This window comes from Strongylocentrotus purpuratus, unplaced genomic scaffold (assembly GCF_000002235.5).
Source record: "Strongylocentrotus purpuratus isolate Spur 01 unplaced genomic scaffold, Spur_5.0 spur5_scaffold_20, whole genome shotgun sequence".
Classification (NCBI taxonomy): domain Eukaryota; kingdom Metazoa; phylum Echinodermata; class Echinoidea; order Camarodonta; family Strongylocentrotidae; genus Strongylocentrotus; species Strongylocentrotus purpuratus.
The window spans coordinates 5,998,267-6,016,691 of record NW_022145606.1 but is presented as its reverse complement, the minus strand read 5'-3'; the positions used below and the strand labels follow the sequence as shown (position 1 = coordinate 6,016,691).

Sequence of the window (18,425 nt, the reverse complement as noted above, 5' to 3'; positions counted from 1 at the left end):
TCAATCGTTTCTCCTGGTCTTTCACAATCTTTAATTTGTCTTTGAATGCCACCTTAATATCATTGTTGATTGATTGAAAATGGTTACTTGCAGAGGTTACATTGGAATCAAGTTTAAAGTCAAGCGTTTTCAGTTGTTTCTTCATTTCCTCTATCTCTTGCTGCTTGTCATCCAGTTTCCTCTTCCAATCCAAGATGACATCCTCAATGTCGTCTAGCTCACATGGTTTCTGACAGTGGTCTTTGGTAGCACATGGATGACAAACAGGGATTTTGTGTTCTTTGCAGTAAAATTTGATTGGCTCCCCGTGTTTGTCACATGACCATGTCATGTCATGACCCTTTCTAGTGCGTAGCTCGACCTTTTCATCTCTCTCTCCTGGGAACTTGGACGCCATGATGAGAAGCAAGTGGTAGCGAGTAACCTGCATCGTGAACAATAATACAAATTAAATTAGCGAAAAACTTTATGAGAAGACATAGAGAAGCGGATCAGGAAACAAATAGAAAAAAAGACATGTACGAGGGGTAAAGGAAAAATAGACATACATGTAAATAGAATATCAAGCATTTTATTTAATATTTTTCTTTATTATTCTGTCTTGTTCTACTATCGATCATCAATATCTTTATTTAATTATTTATTATTTATTCTTCTTTAAAATACAGGGTAGTCCTTTCAGAGCCACAAGGCCTGCTTAACAAAGGAGCCCTGTAGGCGAGTCACACATTACATGGTAAAAATTACAACAACAACAACAACATATAAAAACACGATGATTGATATTATGATTGATATATTCATACCGAGTCAGGCGAATATGAATAATACGTGCACCATGGGATCATTACATTCGTAATGTAGTGCGTCGTTATTATACTCGGCACTCAAATCAACCAATAGAGAATACAACCATTACTTTATTTACTTTTCTATACTGAAATTGTTTGTTAAAATGATTAAAAGTATTTCTTATCATAAATGTAAACTATTACTCACGAACAGTTTGTTTTATTCAATGAAGCGATGAGGACTTCTCCACTATGAGATAAGGATGTAGCAGTGTACAGTTTGAATGCATTTGTACGAAAGAGAAGTGAGAGTGAACAGGAAGTGGAGTGCTCGTGATCTCCTCATTGGAGACCTTAGTCCAAAGTTCAAAGCCTTGTGTTTAAGTAGTCTCAAGTCCAGTGGTTAGTGTGTACAATCTTCAATACTGTACAAGACATAAAGTGCTATAGCACAAACTAAATGGGAGATAGCACATACCAAGAATCAGAATTTTGGCCATGATGCAGTCTTCTGATCAAAAATTGATTCATTATACGTGTGTACTAGGGTTAGGTCTCAGCTACAACATACATGTAATAACAAATATGGGAGACATCACAATAGGGACAGACGAGATACATTTATATCCAAAACAACAATGGCAAATGTTACTTAATCAAATCAAAATTCAATTTTCAAGTATTCTCAGTTTGAATGTATAAAATGAAAGAAAGTGAAAAGGGAGTAGAGTGTTTGTGAAATATCTGGCATTCACCAGCTAAGCGGTATTTGATCCATCCATTGAAAACATAGTTCAAAGTTCAAAGTTCAAAAGCCTTGTGTTTAAGTAGTCTCAAGTCCAGTGGTTAGTGTGTATAATCTTTAAGACTGTAAATGACATAGTGCTCTTTATACATGTAGCAGAGCGACTGTCATGTTGAATTTCTCAAATCAATTGTCTTTATATACTATAATATACAAGAAATAGTTGAATATTAGGTTCCCCAATGGAACAGAGTAGTACTACCAATGAATGTTTATACCCTCTCATATACATCCATGGGTATTCATGTGATCTTGAACATAATATTCAGGAGCAGAAGGGATGTATGTATGGCAGTCTGTATTTATAAAACAAATAATAAACTAGACATAAAATATGTCACAGTTAATAAGGTGATCTGTCACTTTGATCGAGACATGACACATGTAGAAACTCAATGGGAGAATTTGTCTCTGCGGCAGATCACCTAATAAAAACATAAATAATAATAATAATCTTATTTTTATTTTATTTAAAAAAAATAATTAAAAAATATACAAAATAAAAAACAACTTGTTGTAGTCATTGTTTTTAGTCAACTTTTTCCTGGTAATTGTTATCTAATTGGTCTCTGATTTATCTCTTACCTGTACTCTCTTCCTTTTACATGCCTAAAATTGAACTTTGGTTATTGTTTCATTATCTTTTTTTCAGGTGTGAGATCCAATCCTGAGCTTAGGGGTGTCATTCCAAACTCGTTTGAACACATCTTCACTCACATAGCACGCACACAGAACCAACAGTTCCTCGTCAGAGCATCATATCTAGAAATTTATCAGGTAAGACTCACTTAGACTCGCCTGAACACATCTTCACTCACATACATTCAGCACGGACACAAACATCTTCAGGGCTAGTCCAGATTTTGTTTGTTTTTACATTTTGTATTCTTCAATCACACGCATCCCACACATAGCGCGGTGTCTCCACTCATCGCGCGATCCCTAAAACAACCGTCAAAAAGAACGAGAGGCAATGACTACTGTCACCAGTTCACCGATGAGGGTGTATTTTTTTCTCAGCTGATTTGTCGCGCGACACAGAAACAGTCCAGCCTGTGGACTACTATAGGGCAAGCACCAGGACAAATTTCCCCCAAATCACTACAGATCTTTTAGATATGGAGAAATCTGAGTTTGTGCATTTTAGAGAGTTATCACTGACAAAGTGATGTACATTGTAGTTGCTTCATTAATAACCTTTGTTTGCCCTTATGAAAAGAATACTTACATCTGTACCTGTATATCATATCATGAACTATTGGTGTATAAATGAATACCGGTTACATACATTTTATGATCAGGCATTCAGCAATCCTCTTTCTGGGTTTTGCAGTTTTGACTTTAATCTGGCCCCTGCACCGTGAGTGTCTTAACAGGCTCATTGTTTGTTTGTTTGTTACAGGAGGAGATCCGGGACCTATTAGCCAAAGACCAGAAAAAGAGACTGGACCTGAAAGAGAGACCAGATACCGGGGTCTATGTCAAGGTAATATATCTACATCTTATTATCAAGCATTCAGTGTGCAAGTTAGAATGTTTAACATTTCACTCCTGACGACGGATAGTCAACCTGTTCAAAACGTTGAGCCACTCCCGCCACTCATCCTCCAGTTCTTCTTAGAACGACATGTATAAGCTAAGAAAGATAACCAACAGTCTTTTTCAAGACTACACAATCCGTCCTTTTCAGGACTATTCATCCTCAAGAAAGATTACCGAGAGTCCTTTTCAGGACTCCTCAATCCTCTCTCTCTCTCTCTCTCACATGGTGCACCCGCAAGCCTACTGTATATTAACATTACATGTTCACTGAGGCTTAAAGCCCATCTATACTAGTTTACAGGAGGGTTTAGACTAGGGCTGCGACGTGTAGTCGAATGCTCGAGTACCCTCACGGTTGACAACTACTCGGGTACGATTTCTCTTACCCGAATATTCGGCCGCAAAAAAAAAAAAAAATCTGTCCAGGCCGACGCTTACCCTTGCCAGGGTGAGCGGCGGCCGCCCGCATGGTGTCGTCGGTAAAAATGTTTCCCAACTCAAGCACTTTCAAACTCACCACTCAGAAACTGGGACCAAATGTCTTGATTTCTGTTTGGACTTGTAGGAAAATGGATTATTCTGCCATCTTTGGTTTTTAAAACAGCATTGTTTACTGTTATTATTATTATTAAATCGGCGCCTTCAACTGCAACTTGAAGTTAAATTGCATGCGTTTTTGGCGACAGAACTGGGATACTGCTCCAAAGGTATGGTGGTGGCAAAAAAAAAAATCAAAAATCAAAAAAAAAAAATCAAAAAAATTTAAAAAAAATTATAAAAATTATAAAAAAACATGGCGTCCAAATATTTGAGTATTTGCTTGTGAGCCTGGGAGTGTGCTCGGGTACCTCATTACACTGTTGTGCACAGCCTTAGTTTAGACCACCCTGCAGGGTCACTGACAGGTGGTTATCTCATCAAATCAGCTCTCACTTAACATAAGAAAAAGAGGACCAACGGTCACCGAGTAGGCATTGTTTGCTATATAGAGGGCACAGGTAGATATAAGTAGTGCAGTGGGGCTTTAAAGGTTAACTTGAGTTCTGGTAAATATAGAAAACAAACTTCCACAGAAGCCATTGAAACTTTAATACACTGAATGTTTAAGATTACAAATAAATGACATGTGCCAAACAATTTTGGTAGAAAATGTATAGTGGCTGAGTAATGAGTATAGAAAGATAAGGAAATCCGGGTTAGTAATCAAATCAAACATGATGCCAAGGATTAAACCTTTTTGCACTTTCACTGGTTCAAACAATCAACCTACTGCAGGATAAACAATCTTCAATAAATTGTAGCAATTTTCTTTCAAAATACGATTCCCATACCCTTAGCTTTAATACACCCTTTTACGGTAAAGGCCGCAATTTTAATATGCGCGTAAACATTGCGTCATCAATGTTTTCAGATGCGCATGCATTGTAGCATCACTGCCTGCGCTGTGCGCTCACATCATATTTGCATGGGCGCTATCTTAATTTATGCGTAAACCACTGACCTCTAGAGGTCAATGGTTTGCTTACCCGTTAATTAAAATGGCTCCCAAGTCTGAGCATGCGCACAGTTGTAACCGTAAACTGGTGTATTTGTAGATCTTTTCCTAAAACAAGTATTCATTTTAATATATTTTTTTCTTTTTCAGGATCTTTCTTCATTTGTGACAAAGAGTGTGAAGGAGATAGAGCATGTAATGACCGTTGGGAATAACAACAGATCAGTAGGGTAAGTCCTTTATTCACACTATATTTTTTTGTTTTCTTTTTGTCTGTACATTATTTGTTTTTCCTTTTCCCCTATCTCCATCTCTCTCATCCTCTTTCTTCTTTGATTTACGTGAAGGTGAATGGAATTGACAGTTGCAATATCTTGAGACTTAACATGCATTTTTCATTTTGGGTAGACAGTAATTGTAATCGATTATCATTTAAAATGTTTATTCTTGTTTCACTGTAATTGATTATTATTTATACTGTTTTCCTCTTGTCTTTCAATGCAGTTCAACCAATATGAACGAGCACAGCTCAAGATCTCATGCAATCTTCATCATCACCATTGAGTGTAGTGAGGTAAACTAGACAGGACCCTCTTACAATTCAGCCATTTTGTCTCATTCAATTTGGAGGTGTAATAGACCCTTTCCATTCCGTGCAGTGCCCCATCTTGTAATAAAATGGATGTGAGGGATCCAAAACTGAAGGGCCTCAAATTAATCTTCTATGATCAGTTTAGCAGTTGATACTACTAATAATAAAAATAATTATTCTTACTTATATAGCGCCTAACACTTACTTTATCAGAAGACTCTAAGCGCTCTACAATAATGCAGCATAATTACCCTGGCTTTAGCAGTGCAGCTGTTACGCGAGCTGCGTTTCAAGAAATAAATTCCTACCAGGTACCCATTTACTTCACCTGGGTGGAGTGTGGCAAATGTAGATACAAAGTCTTGCCAAAGGACATTAGTGCCGTGGCGGGACTCGAACCGCGGACCTTGTGATGGACAGTCCGGTGACGTATCCACTCAACCACAACACCTCTCTTTAAGTTGTGATTATTAATTTGGATCAATTCCATCTCTTCATTCTTGGGAGTTTAGATTCAAATGGGACAAAAATTTACTCTCACTTGTAAAGATACATGTAACATGAAGTAGTAGAAGTGGAATGGTTTTTATTAAACCAACTACAAAATGTTAGCCCGAGAGCTAAATATCACTGCAAGTTTTACAAACCCAGATTAAAGGAAAAAATTACAAATAATACTTAGTCATGGGCTCCTACCTTTTGAATGTCTGGGCATTTTTTGTTGTTTACAGTTGACTTCTTAATACAATCATCTTATTTTTTATCAATATTGGAAATGATGATTTGCCCGGGAGATCGATATACGTGAGAATAAACTCCACTTGGTTGACTTTGGGAAGAAAGATACTTGACGATTAAGAAGTAAACTGGAGGTTTTTAGTACCCCAGTGATATAATGTTATGGTTGATTGATTGCACAGCTTATTTTCACTTGTTTGAAAACAATTTATTTTCAAGTTAATGTGAAATTGTATCCATACAGCTTGGTCCTGATGGAGGGAATCACAAACGAGTGGGTCAACTCAAACTTGGTAGATCTGGAGAGTAGAGAACCAAGATAAATGAATGTTGTGCTCTCATTTTGTGAATATAGAATTCTGCAGCTCCCCTCTGACAAAAACAATAGTTTACATTGCTTGGGCAGATTTTTAATCCGATCTAAAACAATCATCTTTACTCTGATGTTCTTCCATACTTGCATAATAACAATGAAAACATTCACACACTATTGTTCACCTCTCCCCAGAACTCAATTTTCTTGAGCACAGTATGTGTATAATACTTTCCTACCTCTCCATAATACATCCATCTTTGTGGTGTTGTTTATCTTACCTGACTGCTAAGATAAAATAAATGCTTGTAAGTAAGCAACCAGATGGCCGATGGCTTTAGGTCCTCTCTGAGAGACCTGGTAATGAGGATTAATGCCTTACCAAAGGGCACTAGCGCATCGTCTTGGTTTCGAACCCGGTTCACCGGATTTAGAGACCACTGCTCTACCTACTGAGCTATCATGCCTCCATCTCTCTGCATATGTCCTTAGACACGGTTAGTTATAGTGTCCTTAGACACGATCATTTTTGCATATCGACCCTTATCCAGATTTGTTTCTCTTCACCCACCTTACTTGGATTTTTACTTGTACAGCTCGGTGTTGATATTAAATTTCCTATATTGATACTGATATGCGATTGGTCAAAATGCTGTCACATGACCATCGCTACAAGGATGATATTGAGTGGTTGCACAGCCTATTTACAATCTTCTTTACATATTGTACTTTCACAGCTTGGTGTAGATGGTGAGAATCATATACGAGTGGGTAAACTCAACCTGGTAGATCTGGCTGGTAGTGAGAGACAAGCAAAGACTGGTGCAACAGTAAGTTAACCCTTCTCAATCCAATGCCTTCTTAATTAATAGCTTGAGGGAGTGGCTAAAGTAGGAGCACCAGTTCAAAAGAGAGTCACAGGTTTATGAGAATCATGCTTTTATAAACGTTTGTCAAACTGTTTTTCTCACAAAATGTGAGTTACCATGAAACTGTAAACTTCTTGTGGTCCAGCTCAGCAAAATTAAAATTGCCATACCCGAAACTGATTGAAAGCGACCCTGTAATTTTTGTTGTTTCTTTTACAGTTAGTGTAGAATCATAATTGAGTCCTTTTTCAAATACATGTACAACAAGATCTTTTGATTATATTTATACATTTATGTTCATTTTCTATAATTTAGACATTTCAAATGAACCCATATTCCTTTATTATTTATGTAGTCAAATCTTGTCTAAGAACCTCCAAGAAGACAACTTCCCTACATCTATTATTTAAGTTGGAATCGTTGTAAATCATGAGTTTCATTAAAAAAACACATTTAAGTTTCTGTAACCTCTTTTTACCTCTCAATGTAACCTTTGACCTTTCTCTCACTAGGGTGACCGTTTGAAGGAAGCTACAAAGATCAACTTATCTTTATCGGCTCTTGGAAATGTCATCTCGGCTCTAGTTGATGGTTAGTTATCTTGTATTTTTTGTTGTTGTTGCCTGACTTGGTAATGAAGATTGTTGCCTAACCAAAGGGCACTATCACATCGACTTGGTTTTGAACCTGGGACCTCCCGGTTATGAGGCTGCTGCTCTACCACTGAGCCATCGGGCTTCACACTATGATGGTTTCATAACATGCAAACGTGTCTTTTGAGCAATGTGATTTCAAGCACATTCACAGTGCCGTTTGTTTCTATTTTCCTTGTCAAAACAAGTGATCTACTGCATGATAAATAAATGTGTGTCAGATTGAGATATATAGTACTGGAAACAAGACTATGGCACTGCTGAGTTTGTGAACACAATATGGACAATTCAGACATTTTCCAAGGCTATCCACAAGTGCCAACACTTAGCACTAATGTATGGCTATAGGAAACTTTCAGAGGTTTTTTTGTAGGTTAAATGCATATTAGTGACACCTGTTCCAGAAGCCACCTTCTTAGAAAGTAAGACAACCCGTCTAATATAGACCACACATTTTTGCCTGTTAACATTGTTTTTCCTTTACACATTTACAGAAGTAAAATTTATATGAAGTTGATAAAATTTGCACTTCTTGTATCTCTTTATGTGTGTATTTACATGTTCCCTTTGTATAATTCTGTTGTGCAGGTAAAAGCAGCCACATACCGTACCGTGACTCCAAGCTGACGAGGTTACTACAGGACTCCCTCGGTGGCAACGCTAAGACAGTCATGGTGGCTAACATGGGTCCTGCTAGCTATAACTTTGATGAGACCATCACCACATTGAGGTGAGTTGTTCAGAGAATCCCAGTAGATAATCACCATTGTCCCATGCATTACAATTGTTGTAAGCATTTTCAACCTTAGTCCCATATACTGAAATATGTGTTGTTGCTGTTGCAGGTATGCTAACAGAGCCAAGAATATCAAGAACTCACCTAAGATCAATGAAAACCTCAAAGAATTTGTTGCTAAGAGAATTTCAGTAGATTATCACCATTGTCCAATGTATTGTAATGTCTGGTGTCTTATCATCTGAATTGTTGTCCCATGCATTACAATTGGTGTAAGCATGGCAAGTCCCATTTATTGAAATCTGTGTTGTTGCTAATGCAGGTATGCTAATAGAGCCAAGAATATCAAGAACAAACCTAAGATCAATGAAGACCCCAAGGATGCCTTGCTGAGGGAGTTCCAGGAGGAGATCTCAAGACTGAAACAAGCTCTAGATAAGAAAGGTCCAAGCGACGGAAGGAAGAAGGGAAAGAAGAGAAAACCAGGAGAACAAGGTATGAAGCTAACCCATCGCCTACAGGAGCTGGGTGGTATCTGTATTAAGTCTATAAGAATGAGAGCATTCAGGAGTCAACAGTTTAAAAGAACCAAAGATAGAACAGGGACCCATTTCACAAAGCCTTTTTCAATGACAAATCTGCTGATAACCAATCAGAAGCAAGGCTTTAACAAGCTTATAACAAATGTGAAATTATGGAGCCAAGATGTGTTTTATTAATACAAATCTGTGAGGCCAAAATATTATCTAAACCAAACATGTAATTAAAAGATTAATCTTTTATTGGTGATGGACAGAACAGGTTATTCAATATATAATATACTGGAACATGTGTGTCTTGTTAAAGAATAGCTATTATTTGTTAGAAAAGAAAAAAGGGGACGATAATCACTAAAAAGAGAGGCTGGTATCATTTCATTGATACGTCTTCTGTCTGTCTAAAGGGCCTTTTCAGCTGCAGCACCTTCTCTTTAGAATAATTCACCATTTAATTTGAGAAACATAACTTCCTTAGAGACCTTTAAATCCTTGCTGAAATCTTATCTTTTTAACTATACCTGTACTTGGCACTATGACACTCATCCAAACTCATTTTCATTCTTTCTATTTTTCTTGTGCGCCTGGGAATAGAATTCTCTTGATAGAAGGCTCTATATAAATGCCTATTATCATTATCTGTCTTTGTTGCTAGGTGGAGACGATGATATTGATGCATCTTCTGTTTTGTCTTTGTTGCTAGGTGGAGACGATGATATTGATTCATCTTCTGTTTATCTTTGCTGCTAGGTGGAGACGATGATATTGATGTATCTTCTGTCTGTCTTTGTTGCTAGGTGGAGACGATGATATTGATGTATCTTCTGTTTGTCTTTGTTGCTAGGTGGGGACAATGATATTGATGTATCTTCTGTCTGTCTTTGTTGCTAGGTGGAGACGATGATATTGATGTATCTTCTGTTTGTCTTTGTTGCTAGGTGGGGACGATGATATTGATGTATCTTCTGTTAGTCTTTGTTGCTAGGTGGAGACGATGATATTGATGTATCTTCTGTTAGTCTTTGTTGCTAGGTGGAGACGATGATATTGATGTATCTTCTGTTAGTCTTTGTTGCTAGGTGGAGACGATGATATTGATGTATCTTCTGTCTGTCTTTGTTGCTAGGTGGAGACGATGATATTGATGTATCTTCTTTTTGTCTTTGTTGCTAGGTGGAGACGATGATATTGATTTATCTTCTGTTTATCTTTGTTGCTAGGTGGGGACAATGATATTGATTTATCTTCTGTTTATCTTTGTTGCTAGGTGGAGACGATGATATTGAAGATGAGACTGAGGAGGAAGGAGACGAGATGGATGAAGAGGAGATGTACAAGGAATCTCAACAGAAACTAGAAGAGGAGAAAGAGAAGATCATGGCCAACCAGAGCATGATCGCAGAGGTAAACTTGAAAAATGGGATGATTGTGATTTTGGTAGTGGGGATGGAGGTGGTGGTGGTGGTGGTGGTCGTTGGCGTGGTGTAGTGTTGGTGATGATGATATTGGTGGTGGTCCTGATGGCGGAGCTGATGACAATAATGATGATGATGATGATGATGGGGGTATTGTTGGCTGTGGTAGTGGTGATGGTGTTGGTGGTTATGATGATGGTGGTAGTGGTCTTGCAGATTTGTTGGTGGAGGTGGTGATGATATTGTAAGTGATGCTGATTGCGACGCTGATGTTGATGATGGTGACAAAGATGATGATGATGATATGATGATGGTGGTGATAATGATAATGATGGTGATGATGATGATGGTGGTGATGATGATGATGATGATGATGATATGATGATGGTGGTGATAATGATAATGATGGTGATGATAATGATGGTGGTGATGATGATGGTGATGATGATGATATGATGATGGTGTTGATAATGATAATGATGGTGATGATGATGATGGTGGTGATGATGATGGTGATGATGATGATATGATGATGGTGTTGATAATGATAATGATGGTGATGATGATGATTATAAGAATGGTGGAGAAGGGTTGTGATGGTGGCAATTCTGGTGGTAGTAGATGACATGATTATGCTGATGATGGTAGTGGTCTTTATGGCATTAGTTGGGGTGCTGGTGATGATGGTGGGGGAGGTGGTAGTGATGATAATGATGATGAGGATGACCTTATATTATAAAGAAAATAGTATTAAATCCTTCTCAACATAATATATTGCCAGAGAAAACACCACCAATAGAACAGAATTAAACTTGAATACTTATATAATATCGGATGACTTTGAGTGTGATACACAAATATATTGCTCGAGCTATGACAATATTGGACGAGTCTAGTACTGTCTTAGTGAGAGTAACATAATTCTTATATCGCTCAAAAACAAAGCCATACAATATTATTAATATTATCTATATTATTCTGAATAGTGAAATAACAAAATTTGACTTACCTCGGTAAATATGGCTTTGTTTTTGTGTGATATTGATATGATATTAATATCAATAGTTGAAGTTCTCTGATGACTGAGCAATACAAAAACTATATTTCTCGGTCATCCAGGTACTGCGCTAAAGACACTGATTCATTGTACCACTTGGAAGCCTTATATAGATAATTATATATTATAATGAATAACTGTAACAGGAGAAGCAGAAGCTCTTGAGTGAGGTCCAGAAGCGTCAAGGTGAGATAAAGAAAGAACACCAACAAAAGGAGATGTTAGAAGGCAAGATCAAGGCTATGGAGAGTAAGCTACTGGTCGGAGGGAAGAGTATCGTGGATCATACCAATGAACAACAGAGGAAGATTGAAGAACAGAGGCTTCTACTGGCAGAGGAAAAGGTAGGCAAATATTTGTTTCATTAAATTTCATTTCATGTATTCAACCATTTCAGAATCATACTTAAAATATAATCATATACAAAGTAATAAAGATTAGGAGCCCTAAAGAATCAAAATCTTGTAAACAGGACCCCTTGAGCAATTATACATATTGCAAACATAAAAATAAATCTTATAATAATATGAATATTCAATCAGCAACACACATACATACATTCAGACACACACAGCTAGGTGGAGGATGAGGAGATTATTTTGTCATAGAATAATGAGATAGAAATGGTGAGGAGATATACATCTTAATTATTTACTTTATTGTTATTCTTTGTTTATTCCTAGAATCGTGAGAGAGATATGGAGAGGAAGCTGAAGGAGCAAGATGACAAGACGGTGGAGATAGAAGGAACGTTCTCATCACTTCAACAAGAAGTAGAGGTCAAGACTAAGAAACTCAAAAAGGTGAGTTGAATAAAGATTTTTGCCATCAGAAACCCTCATCATTTGTACAGTGAAACCTCAGTATAAAGACCTCTGATATAACAAGGTGATTTTGCTGGTCCTAGCTCTTTATATTCTTTTGTTTTCCTACCCTGATATAACAAGGTAATTCCCTTGGTTCCAAGGACCTCGTTATAATACCAAGTTCCACTGTACTGCCTAATAGAGTCCCTGAAAAACATAACATTGTAGTGTTAGTCGACTGTATTTTTCATTTCACTTGTAGTCGGAGGTACCTTTATTGCTGAGGTTTGTTAAGCTCCGAACTCGCAATTTGTGAAAAAGATTAAGATCAATGTAGGAATAAAAGAACGGATTAAGTGTTCTGATCTAGCGGATATGACATCGACCTATGGATCACATGTTTCTCAGTTGAAGTCTTGTTATGGCACTAATGGCCAAACTCTTTGACAAGACATTAATCTACATTTGCCACTCTTCACCCAAGTCTAGTAAAAGGGTACTTGGTAGGAATATATTCCTTGTATGCTTTAAAGCCCCACTGTACTACTTGTAGCTACGAGCTACTTGCTCCTCTATATAGAAATAATGCCTAATCAGTGACCATTGGTCCCCCATGATCCTCTTTTTCTTATGTTAATTGAGAGCTGAGTTGATGAGATAGCCACCTGCCAGTGACCTTCCTGGGTGGTCCAATCCCTCCTAGCCAAACTAGTACAGACGGGCTTTAAGCTCCTTAGGGAAGCCAGGCTAAAGCCAGCATAATAATAGTACTTTTTAGGTGCCTGAGCATCCCTTGGAGTGGATTCATGTAATGTAAATCTAGTCATTATAGGGATGTTTACTACACAAGACAAGTGTTGCCAATTTGATAAAGGAAAATCTGGTTGATTTCTGTTTTTTTTTACAGTTGTTTGCAAAGCTACAGTCCTATAAGAGTGATATACAGGACTTACAAGATGAGCATGCGAGAGAGAGACAAGAGCTGGAGCAGACTCAAAATGAACTCATCCGAGAACTCAAACTCAAGTAAGTCATTTCAAAAGAGATAATAAGGACAGAGTTTCCATTAGTACAAATGTAGAGAGAGACAGACATAAAGATAAAGAGAGAGGGGGGGGGGGGGGGGGGGGGGGGAGAGAGACAAAGAGATAGAGATAGAAAAGAGGAGGGGGGTGGGGAGTTAAGTATTCAGAACAGAGACTCAAAATGAACTCATTCCTGATATTTCTACAATTATTTCTTGAATGCAAACAGGAAGGTGATAGCTGATAACTTCATCCCTGTGGAGGAGAGGACTAAGATCACGACAAGAGCTGTGTTTGATGAAGAGACAGAAGAGTGGTTACTAACCCCACTAGCAAAGGCTGAAGGGTAAGTCTCCTACAGACCTTATGTTTGAAACTTGGTAGTTTTCTTCTTAAGCACATGATGAAGAGTGATTACTAACCCCACTAGCAAAGGCTGAAGGGTAAGTCTCCTACAGATCTTATGTTTGAAACTTGGTAGTTTTCTTCTTCAGCACAGGATGTATTTTGATGAAGAATGGTAACTTACCCCACTAGCAAAGGCTGAAGGGTAAGTCTCCTACAGACCTTATGTTTGAAACTTGGTAGTATTCTTCTTCAGCAGAGGATGTATTTTGATGAAGAATGGTAACCTACCCCACTAGCAAAGGCTGAAGGGTAAGTCTCCTACAGACCTTATGTTTGAGAATTGGTAGTTTTCTTCTTTAGCAGAGGATGTATTTTGATGAAGAATGGTTACCAACCCCACTAGCAAAGGCTGAAGAGTAAGATTGCTGTAATTCTCATGACTGAAACTTAGTAGATGTCTCTTCTAATTTCTACCAACCTCTTTGACCTTTGATGTGGGTTGAGTGTGGCAAATGCAGAATAATGTCTTGCAAAAGGACTTTAGTGCCGCGGTGGGACTCCAACTGATGAACTTGTGATGCACAGTGCGGTGACATATCTATTCTACCACCACATCAATGTTCTTACTTTTAAAATTTCAATATGTTTATTCTCTGATCCAGACCCTCTCAGATGGCCAAGAGACCAGTGTCTGCTGTAGGTAACCGCCGTCCCATCGCAGACTACGCTCGTATGGCAGCACAGATGGGTGGCAACCCAAGATACAAGGTATCAACATAGATCAGGGCCCCATTTCACAAAACTTGACATCAGTAACAAATGACAGTTTATGTTATAAGCTACTGAAATCCTTGCTTCTGATTGGTTATCAGCAAATTTGTTACTGATTTTTGTAATTTGTCATTGAAAAAAGGCTTTTTGAAACACCCCCCAGGTTTGCTTTAATAATAATAATAATAATAATAGTACATTTATAGAGCGCAGAAACTCTCCAACATTAGGTATATATTCTACTGCGCTACAAGAGCTCCTGATATGCTTAGATTTACGGTACAGTTAATTAAAAAGGAGTGTTTTCAGTTTTGACTTAAAGACGTTTACAGATGGTGATTTCCTGACTTCAAATGGCAAGTTATTCCAGAGTTTTGGGGCTGCTCAAGCAAATGCTCGATCACCTAGTCTTATTTTTGTTTTGATAGATGGGATCTGTAGCAACAAAGTATCTCGGGAACTGCGCAAGTTGCGATTGTGTTGATTAGGTTTGAAATTCAACAGTTCTTTGATATAAGTGGGAGCTTGACCAAGAAGTGCTTTATATACAATCAGCAACATTTTGAATGTTATTCTCTGGCGTACTGGTAACCAATGTAGATTTCTTAAAATTGGGGTGATCCGTGTGAATTTAGAACAACCACAGATCAGCCTTGCACAGGTGTTTTGAACCCGTTGCAATCTCACTATTTGACAGTCAGGGATCCCATACAGTAGACCATTACAATAGTCCAACTTATTGGTGATACATGCATGTACAATGTCTTTCGAAATACAGAGTAATACAGTGTAACCTGTCCATAAAGACCACACAAGGGAGACAAGAAAAGTGGTCCTCATAGGCAGGTGGTCTTTATGTACAGGTTCCTTTAGTACATTTTAAATGAGAAACTATATTCAAGGGAAGCAAAAAATGTGGTCTTTGTAGACAGGTGGTCTTTGTAGACAGGTGGTCGTTCAAGCAGGTTTGTCTAGATCTTGGGTGGCTTAGAATGGTTTAGTAGATCAATGGTGCACTATTCATTCAATGTATGTTGCAAGGTCAAGTCCAGGACCCACAGTCATATAGAATGCATAACACTGAACTGGGATCTCATAATGACCCTACATTTCAGTGAATGAAATTCTGATGCAATTAACTCCCTTTAAACTGTTAAAACAAGGAAATTGTAGATTGTATGCTTTTCCAACAAACAAAACCCTGAACAATCCTCTTGGTTGTTGGTTGGCAAGTTCTAAAAAAGTAAAGAAGAGCCATGATTTTGTATGTTTATAACACTCTATCATTGGCAGGCTGAGAATATGTTAATGATAGACCAATCTCTTTATAAAAAGCCTGTCTGACTATAGTTATTTGTTTGTAATCTCCTTTTCTCTGCAGGCTGAGAACATCCTGTCCGTTGATCTTGATATGCCAAACAGGACAACACGAGACTATGAGGGTCCTTCGGTAGCACCCAGGGTCCAGGCTGCTCTAGATGCAGCACTGCAAGATGAAGATGATCTAGATCTAGAAGTACAGTGAGTATGGGTAGATTGATAGGAGAGAGAGAGAGAGAGAGAGAGAGAGAGAGAGAGAACAAAAGAGTTTGGGGGGGGGGGGGTGATAAGAAAGGGAGATGTAGGCAGGCAGAGAGAGGGAGGGGGCGGGGAGTCGGAATGGGCGAGAAATATTGGGTCTGGCAGAATAAACTGAGAGCCGTCAACCAAAGTTATCACAAGCTTTGAATATCTAGGTAGAGAGAAGAAAATTCAAGTATGATGAGACAGGGAGGGAGTGCAATCATTGTGTATGGTGTGGAATGGGTTGGAATGCATTGATAAATAGTAGCATGCAGACGAAAGAAAGAGAGAACGGAACACACAACACCCTCAGTGAGGGAAGAAAGAGAGATATGAAGGGGGGGGGGGGTAGAGAGAGGGGGAAGAAGGGAGGGGCAGGGGAGACAGGTATGCACCTGTTTTAAATAGACATGCAAGGTCTTGAAACTATCAAATTATCAAGCTGTCTATAAAGCCCAAGTTTGGGAAACAGAATAAGGTGGCAACAATAGAAAGATAGCTAAGGTTGCCACCGCAACGGATGTTACTGTTCAAACATTAGAGAATTGGATTTATTGAAGGATTGTTGAAAGTTATTTTTTCCTTTTTTTTTCCAGACCTGAAGTTTTCAAGGCCAAGACAAAGCTGAAGAAAGACAAAGTCAGATCAAAGTAAGACATTTTATTTCATGTGTTAAAGCGAATCAAGTCATATATTTTTCATTCATTTCAATTGCAATTGAAAATCAAAATGCTTACAAATGCAAATTGCAATATAATAAAGATATAAAAGCATAGCTAATTTTACCTATACATTGAATACAATACATAATTTGAGTAAAGGAAATGCAATAGATATTTAAAATGAACTTAATAAACATTGAACAAACTTAGCATTCCCTTTTTTATTTATTTATTCTACTGAAAATTAAAATCTAACTAACAAGTCAACTTATAAAGACAAATATTTCATCAAGATTCCATGTATTTGAATTATGCCTTTCACTCAAAATCATACACTCATGATAGAAGAATGGGAAAAAATAATGACTTGTAAAGCCATGTAAAGCCCCATGTACTACTTGTAGCGACTTGCTCCCTCTATATAGAAAACAATGCCTAATCGGTGAACATTGGTTCCCCATGATCCCCTTTTTCTTTTGTTAATTGAGAGCTGAGTTGATGAGATAGCCACCTGTCAGTGACCACCATGGGTGGTCTAATCCCTCCTGGCCAAACTAGTGCAGACAGGCTTTGAATGCACCATTAATTCATTTGTTTCTGTTTTATTACCTCTCTTTTTGTTGTTGCAGGCATAAAGCAGTGGCCAAACCTGGGTCAAACTCACAGCTCTACCCGCAGGCCAGAGGGCTGATACAGAAATGATGGCAGTACCTAAACCAAATGTGTCTTTATACGCATAATAAGTGGGACCTCTCTGTCTCAAGAAGGTCATATCTCACACACGCTATCTTCATAAATGGGACCTTCCTGTCTCAAAAAGGCTGTACAGTCAAACCTGTCTATGGCGACCGCCCAAGGGAAACACCATAAGTGGTCTTTGTAGATGGGTGATCACTACATAAAGCAGGTTTGACTGTACCTCACACACGCTATCTTCATAGGCCCTGATTAAAGGAAGATGGCCGTCAGTTTGCATGTGCAGTAGGTCATAATTCACTGACACTAGACTTGATGGAAATACCTTTAACTGTCCTCTTAATTATCCTTTCTGTTTCTTCTGCTGATGGAGTATTCTCTTTACTCAGAATCGATAGGTTGGTGCATGGCCAGTATATCCTCTGGCAAGGCATTTCATCTTCGCATCTCTCTTGACCATGTTAATTCCTACCAGGTTCCCATTTACCTCACCTGGGTTGAGTGTGGCAAATCTAGATGAATGTCTTGCCAGAGGGCATTCGTGCTATGACATGGATTCAAACCCCTGGTGACTATCCACTAGACCACAACACTTCTACATGAGCCCTATACGAGATAGAAAAATGTTATCACTATTACGATTGAAAGCAATATGTTCTTTGGAATTGCATATGGAATTTCATATCATAATATGATAATCCCCATACAAGAATAGAGTATTCTGTCATTTGGAATAAGGGTGCATAAGTATTTTCACATGTAACACTAAACAATACAGTGCCATGTATGAACACTCCTTATCCCGAGACTCATGTTTTGTTTCATCATGCCTCGTTAATAAAGTATTTCTGTGTGTGTTTGTGTGAGAATTTTCATAATCTGTGTTCTTTTTTTCCATGATGAATATTCATTATGAAGTTAGCAGCTACATAAGATGTATAATTATGTGTAAGCTGCATGTATGTATCAAATACTTAACATTTTTAATGTTACTATTGTGAATTATATTTAA

General features: G+C 38.0%; 1 protein-coding gene across 1 annotated transcript in view; it reads left to right on the top strand.

The window, feature by feature from the left end:
• Nucleotides 1-18,425, top strand: part of LOC587208 (kinesin-II 95 kDa subunit) — a 64,163-nt gene extending 45,738 nt beyond the window's left edge. The window contains exons 5-21 of the mRNA XM_030992662.1: nucleotides 2,249-2,373; nucleotides 2,999-3,082; nucleotides 4,784-4,863; nucleotides 5,138-5,207; nucleotides 7,014-7,106; nucleotides 7,658-7,736; nucleotides 8,387-8,528; nucleotides 8,857-9,029; nucleotides 10,338-10,474; nucleotides 11,689-11,886; nucleotides 12,226-12,345; nucleotides 13,256-13,374; nucleotides 13,603-13,719; nucleotides 14,384-14,489; nucleotides 15,874-16,013; nucleotides 16,652-16,705; nucleotides 17,347-18,425. Of these exons, the coding sequence (XP_030848522.1) occupies nucleotides 2,249-2,373; nucleotides 2,999-3,082; nucleotides 4,784-4,863; nucleotides 5,138-5,207; nucleotides 7,014-7,106; nucleotides 7,658-7,736; nucleotides 8,387-8,528; nucleotides 8,857-9,029; nucleotides 10,338-10,474; nucleotides 11,689-11,886; nucleotides 12,226-12,345; nucleotides 13,256-13,374; nucleotides 13,603-13,719; nucleotides 14,384-14,489; nucleotides 15,874-16,013; nucleotides 16,652-16,705; nucleotides 17,347-17,419 (1,910 nt within the window). The 3' untranslated portion in view covers nucleotides 17,420-18,425. The remainder of the gene's footprint in view (nucleotides 1-2,248; nucleotides 2,374-2,998; nucleotides 3,083-4,783; nucleotides 4,864-5,137; nucleotides 5,208-7,013; nucleotides 7,107-7,657; nucleotides 7,737-8,386; nucleotides 8,529-8,856; nucleotides 9,030-10,337; nucleotides 10,475-11,688; nucleotides 11,887-12,225; nucleotides 12,346-13,255; nucleotides 13,375-13,602; nucleotides 13,720-14,383; nucleotides 14,490-15,873; nucleotides 16,014-16,651; nucleotides 16,706-17,346) is intronic.